This window comes from Agelaius phoeniceus, chromosome 1, assembly GCF_051311805.1.
Source record: "Agelaius phoeniceus isolate bAgePho1 chromosome 1, bAgePho1.hap1, whole genome shotgun sequence".
NCBI lineage: Eukaryota > Metazoa > Chordata > Aves > Passeriformes > Icteridae > Agelaius > Agelaius phoeniceus.
Window position 1 is genome coordinate 51,454,667 of NC_135265.1, and position 13,799 is coordinate 51,468,465.

General features: G+C 33.9%; 1 protein-coding gene across 1 annotated transcript in view; it reads right to left on the bottom strand.

The window, feature by feature from the left end:
* Nucleotides 1-13,799, bottom strand: part of CNTNAP2 (contactin associated protein 2) — a 1,030,166-nt gene that overhangs the window by 533,746 nt on the left and 482,621 nt on the right. The window contains exons 5-7 of the mRNA XM_054654380.2: nucleotides 10,549-10,752; nucleotides 8,117-8,301; nucleotides 4,765-4,908 (exon numbers count right to left, since the gene is read on the bottom strand). Coding sequence (XP_054510355.2) covers nucleotides 4,765-4,908; nucleotides 8,117-8,301; nucleotides 10,549-10,752 — 533 coding nt within the window. The remainder of the gene's footprint in view (nucleotides 1-4,764; nucleotides 4,909-8,116; nucleotides 8,302-10,548; nucleotides 10,753-13,799) is intronic.

Below are 13,799 nucleotides of genomic sequence, written 5' to 3' on the forward strand. Positions count from 1 at the left end.
GTTAGGCTGGCTTTCTCAGGCACTGTTGCAGGTGGAAATTATGTGGCAATTTTTGTTCTCTTTGGGAAGAAATAATTTTATCTGATCCAGTACAGAAATTATTACTACAATCAAGACAGCAATTTGTCTGATATATTTTTTTACATTAAAAAAAAAAAAGACTTGAACAACATTTTTGGAGGTACATAGATATTTAGAGATGTGGTCTACCTAAGCAGTGTTCAGAATCCCAGTAGAAGTCATTTACCATCTCTTTTGCATAATTATTTTTAAATTCCATATTACTGACTTCCTGATCTAGACTTTATGTCACATTTCTGTATTCATAGTGTATATACGCATCTGACAGTTCATCTTGAGGGAAAGTAGAGAATTTGGAAGCAAGATAGGAATTTTGTGTCTAAAAATGTGTGGCAGGAAAGACCTCAGTAAATTTTTTTAAGAAGTAATTATATTCAATTGGAGATGACGGATGACATCAAAAAACAAGTTTTAGCACTCATTTTCTAATGTCCAAACCCATCACTTTTCAAAAGAACATCACATCAGAGAACAGCTTATGTGTATAATAGCAAGATACAACTGGTCTGGCAGACTCAGCTTCCTATAATGGATTTCCATGTAAAAAAAACCAAATGAATAAAAATAATATTTTCTTGACAACTAGGATAAATACTTTGATTATTTTGCATAGAAACTTCTTTTTTTCTGCAGAACAGCAGAAATAGTACAGAGTCTACCTCTAAAGGCCAGTAGAATTAGTAGTAACTATACTATCAAGTTGGCAGCCTCCATCATCAATTAAGGAAACATTGATATTTCCAGTAATCTGGAATTAGAGATTCATTTAAAGTGATCTCCTAGATTTGTTCTTAAATTTTATGATAAAATCTCAGCATTACAAGTCACGTTCTTTTCCTGTGCCCAAGTTCCATGGATTAAAAAAAAAAGCAATTCCAAGGAACTAGGAAAAAACTAGCTGACACAACTAAAGATAACTTTTAGATAACTATGTGATAAGAGAAATTACAGCTACTTTATGAGTAAAGAGTAAAGATTTCTCTGCTAAGCTGCTTGTCAATTCTGGGATTTTTTTTTTGTAGTTTTGCTTTGCTTTTTGTTTTGTTTTGCTTTTTTTGGGGCGGTGAGGTTTAAAAGTTGCCTGGAGATTTTTAATTTTACACTTATAACTAGCGAGACATGAAATCAAAATAGTTAACTCATTTGTTTGAGTAGTTTTAATCTAAACATTTCCAAGTTTGCTACAGAATACTTTTGCTTAAACCACAAATTTTACATACAGTAAAAAAAAGGTGTAAAGTGTCTGAAATACTCTCTGTAAGCCTTGGCTGTCATTCCCAGTGTAATTGTGCATAGACACAACTTCTCTTACAGAGTTAAGGCAGTCCTGCATAAACGCAGAAGGCTACATCACTTTTTGAGAGACATCTCATGGTTCAGTCACAGATCTCAATTAAGAAGTGCTCAGAGAGCATTCTGTCAGACTTTTTAAGAGTTCCTTTTGCTGCCTTGTAACCAAGAGGAACTAACAATTTCCTCATTACAAGAAGGCTTTTATATCCAATTGACACTCTCCTGTCATCCTGATGTTTTGGATACTTGCATGCATAACACCTATTAATGTTAATGGCACAGAATGCATTCAAATCCTTTTTCACATCAGTGAATGCATTCCCCATGAAAAGCCTAGCTGCATTAAACATTTCCTGAGAAAGTAACACATAATTCTAATTTCCCTACTGAGCTATTTAGATTAATATGAACTGGATTATTGATCCCTTCTATGACTGTAGTTCACAAGATGACTCCTCTTTTAAGTACAGCCCATCTTATATAGATTGCTCACTAGTTCTAGGTCAAGGTTTCGAGTTAATCTGCAGCTTGTCTCTGTAATAGCCTCTTCATTTTTCAAAGAGAATGAGATCATTTTCTGTAAATTCAGAGTGACTTGCTGAATAGTTTTCTGGGCAATGACATCTGGAAGTCAAATATATACTGTGCATTCATATTGAAACTCTTGGTCTTATTAGAGACTTTTTCATCTACATTGGCAGGGAAAAGGTAAAACAATTTGTGTAGCTTGACCTGTGCACCATGATCTTTCATCTATATGGCAAATTAGATTCATGTTTACTTATGAATCAATTTTGCCTATCCACATTCAAACATAATCCCTTGTGTAAAATACTACAGTAAATACCTTTCCAAATTAAAAGACCTATTGGCTGAAGAGGAAACTCCCAAAAGACAGGTAATAAGTTTATTAAGACTATATTGTCTGTTAAACCAGGATGGATCATATAGTATGGGCAATACACTGTACACTAAAGCCATTTTACATTTCACAAAAGAATCAAAATAATTTTTCCCCTTTACCTTCTGAATCTAAATCAAATATGTTACTAAAGTCATCATTGAACTTTATTTAAATTTAAAATAGTTTTAATTTGTCTTTTTATCCTTACTCTTCAACAAAGCAAAAGGTGCTTGATGGTGCTTTTTTGTTCATAAGATGTATGTATATGAGACATAATTTTTTAAACATTAATTTTGTTCAGAGAAAAATTAAGATCATCATCTTCTTATCATCTCTGATTTTCTGGGCCTTCTCATTTTTTATAATCAATTTGTCAAGTCCCTTTCAATGTGTGACTTCTGAAATTCAGCTGCTTTCATCTAGGAATATTATTTTCGTTTCACACCCCTTTAAAATCCTTCTTTTCTCTGAATTTATCCTTTCTTTGTAATACTTCTCACAACCAGACTGATTACTTTGCTTTTATTCAGCCACATTATATTGTGTGTGTCATGCCTTTTAAGGGGAAGGTGTGTCTCCTGTTATGTGCTTGTACAGAATCTCCTACAATGGAGCTTTGATGCCTGTTGGATTGCTCAGATCCCTGTTGGAGTGCCATCATCATAAACATGCTTAATAGCAATAATGGGTTCAAGAAAGTCTATTTCTCTATTTCAGGCTAAAAACTAGGAGAAAAATGTTTTGTAAAAAACATAAAAATCCATATTGTTGATTTAGTTAGAGTAAAATTGATTTTGCCTTTGAGAGCTGAAGCAATTTAAGTATTTCTACTGAAAACAAAGGTCACTTCTATTTTTCTAGTCATTCTCAGAATGGGAAATCAACAGAAGCATCAAATTAAATTGGCAGATCACCTCTTGATGTGGCACTAATACTGCCAGAGCTGCTTGTGTGGATTTTATTTTCATGTTATGGGTAACAGAATTTTAAAAGTAAAGAACCAAACAAAGAGAGAAAAAATCCAAAATATGATTTTTCAGAGACTGTACATGTCTGCTAGCTATGCCACACTTTTGAGATGCTCAGACTTTAAAGGACAGGATTTGCACTATAGGAACTTCTTAAGCAACATTTTTGTTCAGAAAGAGGCTTTAAGAATATGTCCTACTAACTTGCAATGGACTTCAATGAGCAAAATGGTAAGATTGCTCCTGCACAAAGATTCTTTTTAAATTCAGGCATTAATCTTTCAAAATCATGCTTACATTAAAGATGAAAATGCCCTGCAGAAAGGAAATCTCTTGTAATTATGAAAAAAAAGGTTAAAGTTTTAGGAGTTCATTAGATTGGGTTGAAAAAATTTTAAAACTGGAATCTTAATGGAAGGAATATATATTTTATTCTTTGCCTTTGACAATACTGATGAAATTTATGTGTAGAAAAGGTTGTAGATGCCAGGCTGTATTACTGCATTTGGACAGGCAAACATCACGCACTCATGATTATCCTTTGGATTTCCTTGACCATTTAGTCATACAATGACATGAAGCTTCAGTTTTACTATCGAGGGATAATCAATCCTTTGTATGGCATCATCACTGCATATGCATATCTTAACAATTTATTACATAAAGGATAATGAAATTGTGTAAACCTCCATACTGTTAGCAGGAATTTGTGAAATGTGTAAGCTTGTACAGAAGAAAGTCTTGAAAAGTTATTCAAACCATTTCAAACTCATGGCAATAATACATTTATTTCTTACCTACATGCCTTTATATGCCAGCAAGCATTTTCAGAAACACTTAGAACTTAAAAACCAGAGAAATTAAAGTAGATTCTTTCTTAATCACCCTGCCCATAAAGCCACATGTCTGCACATGAAAGCAGCTATGAACACTTAAGCTGCAGCAAAAATAGAGTAAAATGCTAATAACTGCTGTAATGTTAATAAGCAAATAATGATTTCCAAGTATAATATCTTGAGGTTTTTCAGTTGGATCAGAAAAGACTGTAGAAGCATTCTCATCCAAAGACTTTTCCACTAAAGCAATCCAACTAGCTCAGCAGGGATGGAATATTACCAGGATTTAAAAGCCACAAGAAAGCTGCAATTCATTTAACAATAAATCTTGTCTGCACTGGTTTTCGACTACTATAATTTGGGAAGAAAGGGAAAAAGCACTTACTGCTTAAGTTGGTTTTCTTTAAAAAAACAACAACAAAACTATCTGACTTACACTAAAGGTTAATTTTTGAAAGATGAAAGAAGACCCCAGAAATAAAATGTTCATACATGATGATTTTTTTTTTTTAAGTCACAAATGTACATACAATAAGATCTTTGGATTTCTGGTAAAATTTGCTTTATGTTTTATATTATTGCAGTTTATCACAAGAATATCAGCTATACAACCCCAAAAACATTCTAGTTGTCTTTAGAAGGAGAAGCAGAAGGGTAGATGACCATGAAATTATGATCTTACCACATTTGAAGGTTCCAATTTCTTCCTCCTGGCAAGGTCAGTGATATTATTGCCATTGTAGTTGATGCTCTCCATGCAGCCTTTGAAATTTTGCCTACTGTTAGAACTTGGCTTGCCAGAAAAAGGCATGCCTCCAAAGGTTATCTTTAAATGAAACAGAAAAATGGTAGATAGTTACTGGAAGGCAAAGACTTTTAAAGAATTTTGTTGTACACATTGCTTTCTTTGAACACTAAACCATGGCAAAGTAGAGAGCTGGCAGCACTCTTTACAGAAAAAGGATGTATCAAAATAAATGCTGCAAAAGCAGAAAAAAGAATTGTAATTAATTTTAATTATTTATGGTAGCCAAACCCAAATATTATTCCAATTGTCCAAACAGTGAACAGACACACATCACATGTGAACAGTTCTGATTGATACTGGAAAATAAGCATTTCAAACAAGGACATTGGGACAAATTTCCATCACAGTATTTTTCTAAAAAAGTAGACATCAAATTAGCCAGATAATCTGATTCAAATCATTCACTCAGCTCTGTGTGCCAGAGCTCAGACTACAGCACAGCAGTGTTGGGCTCCAATGCGGCATGTAATTCTTCTGTAATGCTTATATGTCTACTTCACCCAGAAGAATTTACAGAATCACACAGTTAAAGATGCAATCCCCTGGTAGACAGAAGGACCTTTCAGTACCAAGAACATGCTTTTGTCATGTAGTTATAGTAAATGAGGGAGTTTCCCCTTGATTTATCTGGTCAAATTATCTCCTTAGAGAAGATCAAGACAACCCCTGCAAGTAGTCAGTCATCAAACTCAAATAGGAATTGGTTTTTGTCTTACAGCTGGACTTCATTACCCTGGCTAATTGACTCTGGGTTATCCATAATCCATAGTGCTAAAAACTTAGAAACCCAAATATTTACAAACAAAAAGTGTTTATGTTCAATGAGTGACATCTCTGTCATTCCATAGAGATGATACAGGTCTCTGCCACATAATGGTCTTTATGGAAATGATTAGAAGTGTATAATGTTACATGTTTTCATTAATATTTTGCAGCTCAAATGCCAAGAATAAGGGTCTCATGTGATTAGTCCCTGCAATCAGTGTTAGGTAATTATATCCATTAGATGATGGCGAAAATAGTAATGACAACTTGCTTTCCTGCCTCACAAATGTTCAGAAAAATATCAAATTGTAGCCTAGTGCTACGATTTGGCAGAATGAAGCTTTTAACCATTATTCATTGTCCATTCCATTTGTTATTACCAACAGAAGGAAAACAGAGCTCTAGGCTGACATTTTCGGTTTTAAATGCATGTGAGATATCAGTTTTTATCCCAAAGAGGAAGCTTCCACTTGGCATATACAAAGAGCTAAAACTATACAGCTGAAATCTAAAACCTTTATAAACCACACACACCAGCTTTTGGTGTGTACAAGTCTTGTGGGGACACCCTCAGGTATGGTAAATTGACATGACTTGACTTTAGAGAAGATACAGCTCTTCATATGGAGAATGGAACTGTAAGAGTTTAATAGTTATCAAATATTTTATGCATGTGTTTGGATTAAATGAAATATAACAAATTAAAAAGAAAAAATTTTGAAGAAAAGAAGAAAAAGCAAAAAACATATAATGTGATAGTGAGTTAAGAGCAACTTACAAGACTATTTTTTGATCTCAAAAATGCAATCAGAACTATTTTTTTTCCTTTTTTTGTGTTTATCTAACTCTTCTGAAAGAGATTAACCTAGAAACTACTTTGTCTGTGAAAAATAGTTTTGATTCTTTTGGCTTTATTTCCTCTTAATCCCAAAGACAACACCTTTAAATTTAGTCTGTGGTGTCCAGCTCCAAAATCAGTGAGATAACAGTGAGGAAAGGAAGGAGATTTATTCTCTTGAGTTTATATGAACTACAGACATACATACACATGCACACTCAAAGAAGTTCAATTAAACACAAGGAGATCCATGGAAAATGAAATGTATCTTTGAGAACTGACAGTGAGGTCTCTTTATGCAGAGAGGATGGGAAGGTGAATGCACTGAATTCAGCTCTTACTGGGGATACACTTTTTATATGCAATATGTTTGTTATGTAAATTATATATATATATATATACACACACACGTGCACAAATTGCACAACCATGGCTTATGGCATTCAGCCTTTTTCTCATTCAGTTAAAAGCCTGCAATAAAATCTATTTATATGAGTTTTAAGTAGCTCAGTTCAGATCTTCAGTGCTCAATAATTAATAGGGGTACAGGAAAATTTGCTTGTTATTTTCTTATTAGAGCTACCAGTAAATGATATATCCACAAACATTTTTCAGAATATAATCAAATATTTGACTCAGACACATTTACAATTATAATTACTTTTTTTAAACATTTCATATATTCTTGTTCAAAAGTAAAAATAAAAAACCGCCACAAGTTGGTAAAATTAAAAAACTCAGTTGGTAAAAATAAAAAAACCACAAGTTAATTCAAACTTTTTTCCATGACATCATTTATATTCACTCTTACATCTTAAAAAGTTGAAAGGGTGGAAATTACATATCTGGTGCAGTCAACCAAATTAATTCGCATCAGAAACAGTAAAGAGTGTAAGAAAATATTATACAAAGATTGCAACAACTAATGTGTTGAACTTCATGTACAGATTAGAGGAGCTCAACAAGTTCATAATAGCTGAAGCTGTAGTGTAATCAAACAATAAATCCACATTTAATTACTACCAGCACTTGTGTGCATTAACCTGATTGATTAAACAAGTTTTCTTACAACTTTCCTAACTCCTCATTGCTTCTTTCACAAATGAAGTTACTGATGCCATATTTGTGAAAATACAGGGAAGTATCTACCTACCTAAGACAGGACAGATCAAGCTCTGCATTAATAAAAAGGTTCTAACCTGCTTCCTTTGCTAAAAATAAATACTAGCTCCTCAGATTAAGGCTTTCTGATTCAAGAGCAAAATTATCACCTGAGTGAAACAACAGATTGCACCATACTATTTAAAATATACTTCCTGCTTAGAGCAGCTGCTTTTAGAGATTTTTAAAATCATGTATGCCTATCTTGCTGAATAATATACATCTCCCACTTTAAAACAGAGGACTGATGATTGTTACACCAGATGGGACTTGGTAGACTAATTAAGAGAAACATAATTTACAATTAAAAGAGAACACTGTTGGAAACAAAGATTTAGGAAATGTAAAGGAATAAGTTATCAAAACAAATGTATGAAAAATTAAGAAAACAAATTATGTTAGCTTTCTTATTGGACTTTATGAAAGCAATTTGAATGAGAAGAAAGAAGTTTCACTGTCTACCTCATAGTCCAGGTCCAGATAATCAAATTCTCCATTTGTTCTGAAGTGCTGCATGTGTCTGTCGAGGGTGAGATTGATGTTCCTCCCGTGGCGCTCTATGATGATGGAGTGCCAGTGGTGATCATCCAAGAGGCTGCCTGTTGTCACAGATGTGTGGCCAAAAATAGAGCCAAGCTGGTTGCTGCCTGAGGGCAGAAACAATAGCATTTCTCACCTCATACAATTAGGCAAACATTTTCTTTCTTTGTCAATGTTTCACCTGAATCACACCAGACATGCAATTAACTGTAGGAAGTCAGTGTGCTATGAAGTTGGGATCTGCCCAGTGGAGAGCTGATGCCACCAATACAAAACAGCAAGCATCTGATCACTGAACCATCTAAATATATGTATAAATTCATAACAGCAGTTATTTGGAAATTAACCAGAGAAGCAATAGCAATTTCTAGTTGTAAAGGTGTTTTCATCAAGGGTTTTCTGCTTTTGCTCCTACTTCACAGAAAAGAAAAGCTGTCACCTCTGGGCCAGATCCTAAGCTGCAATGGAACTGTACTGATTTATGAATGTTGGGGAGGACATGGAGCCTGATAACACACTTTGGCAAAAACAGCCAAAATCTCACTCTTGAGTTCTATGCTTTGTGGCCTTTACCAGTATCATTATAGCAGCAAGCAGAGGGGAAAAGGCTCAGTGCAGACTGAACTAACAACAGCAAAAACCATCTTCTGCTAATACAGCTTATTTTGCTATGTTATCCTGAAGCAATCTTCCTATTCTGGAAGTCAAACTATTAGCAAGAGTACAGTTTTGCAATTCTCTGCTGTGTTATCCAGGGGGTTTTGCCAGTGTAGCTGTGCTAGTCAGAGATCACATCTTGTTGCCATCTGACTGACATAGCTAAGCCAGCAAAGGTTGATAGCATGGATCCCAACTGAAGCAGCAAATGACTAATTCAGCAGTAAGTGTAAAAAATTGCTGCACTGCTCAATAACTCAATGCAATCTTCCATGTTCTGAATACATGAGGACTTAAAGCATTTCTGAGGCTGAGAATTTCTTACCCTTAAGAATGCCTGCAATTGAGACACTAAAGTTTGTGCACGTTGAAAACACATTCTCACAAATCCCATTTCCATGGCTTAAGACATTACTTCCCTACAAATGACCAACCTGCCTTTATGCTGAAGGCCAATGGTTCTGTTTATTAAAAAATAAAATAGAATTCCATGTGTGTCACGGAGCCTCAGTTTTTTCAATGCAAACTCAAACTCAAAGTGCAAAGTGAAATGTAAATCCAATTCTGTCTTCCCAACCTTCCCCCAGTCCCTGCTATTTGAAACTAAGTCACTGGATCTCACCAGGCAAGATGAGCATGCTTTTCTACTGTGTCTGATGCAAAGACAATACTCTCAGACAGAGGAATAATAACACCATAAAGCATTAGATCTGTTTATTGAGTGTGTGTCACAGGGTCTAGTCCCATTTATCAGCCTAATGATTTAAGAACATCCTCACCAAACTCATATATGGAAGTTATAGTAGCTTAAAAAGACAGTTTGTGCTGAAGATTATAGAGGAACAGGAAATGAAAGGGTTACTACGGCAATTAAAATTCTTAAAAATAGGTAAATGCTTTAGTTACCTCATCATCTGTTCATGTTGATTGTTAGAAAAAGAACAGTAGAAAATGCTAGTTGAAATAAGTATTATTCAATGTAAATAACAAATGGAACAATTTACTCTTCATGTGTCTATAAGAGAACTAAGGAAAATTGCAAGAAATCTTTTTCTAAGGTTCTTTTGTTTGAATGGAAAAATACCTCAAACCAGATAAATGTGGGTCTTTTTCATAATAAATGTACTTTATAAATCCAGTCACTTATGAGCCTGTTGTCCTCTACTGGGAGGACTGGAACTAGAGTAATATGTACAGGATTTCATCATAAGATTGCCTGATTAAACAATCTGTTTCTTTTCCTTTCCTAGCCCTCCTCAGACTCTAGGAAAGCTGCTGAACTCCAACTTCATGTGGCCTGTAGCTTAGTAGACTGATATTTTTTTTTTCTGCAAGGTTCCTAAGTGTGACCTTTATTCCTCCAGAAGTGACAACAGTGTCCTTCTCTCGCACAAAGCTGCAGCTGAGACCAAATATAATTCTGGCAAGCTATTTTTTCATTTTTTGCTTGCAGTAATGACAATATATTGCTGATCTTGCTTTCCTGTATGATCTTTTCAGAGTATCTCACACAGAGCAAAAGGGACAAGATGGAACTAAACACACACACACACTCCCCCAACATACAGGAAGGGAATTAACAACAATTTCCACAAATTGATTAAATGATGCAGCTTACCAATTACTGTGGGAAAGAGACCTAAAATTTTTGTGGGAGAGCTAAAAAACTACCACAGAACTAAACAATCAAAACATACCTAAATTTAAATTTAGAACAAGTTTGGCTTTCTTCAGTTCCAAGGTGATATAATCTCCTTGCTGTCCTTCTCCGTGGAAGATTACACCTTCGCTTTCAGAGGTCTTAAATTTCAGAGAGATGACATCTTTCAGTGTTTTCATTTTCTTGTTCCTGAATCTGTATGGTAACACTACATGGCCATCAAAATTGATAACATCAGCCCCTAAAGGAAAAAGAAAATAAAATCATTGATGAGTGGTTATATATTTCTATGGCCACTGGAAGAACAGACATGCCATATGCAGATTGTACCTTAAGAGAATAAAAAAATGTGCAAATGTGAATACATAGTAAGTACATTTCCTTTTGTCCACCATTTATTACCATAAAAAGTAAGGAGCAGGCAGAATATAAATTTAATCCACATAAAGTAAAAATAGAAACAAATCAGATTTGGGAGGAAAAATGTTACAACTGTACTCAATGACTTTCAGTTTCTCTCAAATACAGTTGCTGCCACCTACATTTACCTAATTATAGCTCAAAATGAAAGGTAAACATCTGAGTGGTCATTAATAAATCATTTGATATGTCTTTAAAATTCACTATAGGTATCTGCAAGGACTGTAAACAATAAAAAATGAGTCCAGAGTAACTGTCTGGCAATTTTAGACTTTATATAAAACAGACATAAGCCTTCTATATTTAATGAAATGGCAAGTAAGTTGTGATCTCAACTAATTTTGAGAAGAAAAAAAACAACTCTGTCATATGAAGCAATTTTTTTTCATGTTTGGTTTTGTTCAAAATATGTGGAAACTGAGGGATGCAAACATTTAAGGTCAATCCAATATTCATATATATATATAGATATTGCAAAATAACACTTCAAAATTTTATTTTGTCTTATTTTCATGATGAAATCTCTACTTTAAAGAATGAACACAAATTTTCCACAATTTTCTGGACTCTAGATCCCAGTAAAAATAGCTGCAAAACTGGATTCCATTCAACAGATACATTAATGCTGAATTATTGAATCTTGTCACTTAGTCTTGTCACTGAATCTAATATTCAATCTTGTCACTTAAGCTGAGTTCTGTAAAAGATTTCAAATAGATATTTATCTATAAAAATTTACACATATTTAAGAAATCTTCTTTGTAAGTTGCGAATAATCAAATCACCAGTGTCTTAGCAGCTATTTGTATGAACATTTCATCCTCACTGTTGACAACTTACAATTTGAATAGTTGTTAAGTAAAATTCTTCCTGTTTTTCAAAAGCATTTATTGTCCTGATTGACAGACCATATTCATTCATGCTCTGAATGAAAAGAAGGATGGCATTTTATTATCTGTTCTTCAACCACATCTGATTTTTGCCTTCTTCTATGGTCTGCTTTTCTGTGATTCCTTGCAACTTTTTAAAATTTCTAACTTGTTTTTGTTATTATTGTGGGAATTAATTTAAAAATTCCATCCCCTCTCAAAAACACAGAGACAAACACATTTCTGTTGTGTAATTAACTCAGAAGTCTGTTTCAAAACTCCATTAAAACACTATGTATACTATGCCTGATGGCACATATTTCAATTTGAATTTACTTGGCCAAGTCCTCCTAAATCTGCAAAGACTTCTGAAGAAGTCATAAACTGCAATCCCCTTATTGTTTATGACAAATAAATTGTAAAGAATTTTATTCGGTACATAAAATATGAGCCTTAGAAGTGAGTGTGATATCCCATAATTATCACCATACATCTCATTTTTGTCAGAATTCAGCAATATATATTAGAAATATCACTTTTCTTTATAAAACACCTCTTAAATTGCAAATTTCAATAATAAATATGCATTAAGCTTTAAGTACAACTAGAACTCTCAGCCTGATCTGGTTCTTCCAAATGACAAATTCCAACCATGAGAGTCAGCTCTAAATTAAATATCAAAATGGTATGTTGTATTTATTGTCTAATAAATCCATTTAGAAGTTACCAGCATGAAAGATGGCAAATTTACTTGGGCATAGATGCAGAAGTATTCAGAAGCAACAAATTGAATTTCAGAAGTGGGGTTATCATGGCTCAAGTAAATGGCTCAAGTAAATCCATTACTTCTGGAATGATTCCTTTTCTTTAAGAAACAAAGTAAATTGTTAGAAAAATAATGTAACAAAGATTCTATGAACCAGCTGGTTTTGTTTGCCTTGCAAGCTGTCAAGAGATCTGACAAATTAATTATTGAGATTTTTGTATATAGTTTATGGAAAAAAAAAACAAAAGCAACTTTTAGAAAAACATGAAATCTGTTTATAGAAAAAAATGCAGTATGAAAGTCACCCTTTTATCACAAAAATCTTATCTTTATGTAAAATAAATTTGCTATAGAGATCCTGCTCTTTTGAATCTACATACAACTGCCTGGCACAAGTGTTATAAATGAAAGAAAATTGATGGATATTACACCTTAAGTAACCTTCATACCAAATATACATCATAAAAAGATGATTCCACATGCAATGTCTGGGACTGTCTTCCATAAAATTTCTCAAATTTACTTTCTGATGGTTACAGAAACTTCTCTAGGGGTATATCAGTTTTCCCCTAAGGCCAGCTGGTACCACTTTGTAACATCTGAAAAAGTTGGCTTAACAGTCAGGGATCTCACCCAGAGCTGATCAGGACCATGCAGTTTTGTGGATTCACAAGACATCCATAACAAGGCAAGTATCACTTCTGTTCCTGCATCATTGTTACAGTTCCATAGGTGTATTCATTCTTTGAAGAAAATTTATATTACACACTTTAACAAAGCTGAGTAAAAAGGCCATGTTTTTCCAGAATCTGTCCCTGAATTTCCATGTTTTGAAAATAATTTAATAAAAAAACCCCCAAACTGCAGTAATCTTTGATTAAGCAGATTTTTTTTAGGCATGGCTGTACTGTCAGCACAGGTCTGAATGATAATTCAATCACCTGAAGATTACACAGCAATTATGTTTAAGAGTTATCATATGTAGACTGTAGTAATGACTTGTGTTCTTTCTATGATGGCACTCAGATATTTAATATCATGATAATTACCATAGTGCAGAATGCTGCTCAGACAGTAAACCATATAATTCCTATAATTGCAGTGTAAACATATAATTTTTCTCCTTAGCCACTCATCTATCAGCATTAGTAGGAAAAAGACCTAAGCTGTCACATGAAGTATGTACACCTGCAGTCAGTGACTGTTGTCAGTGGCTACTGCTGCAATGGGGAA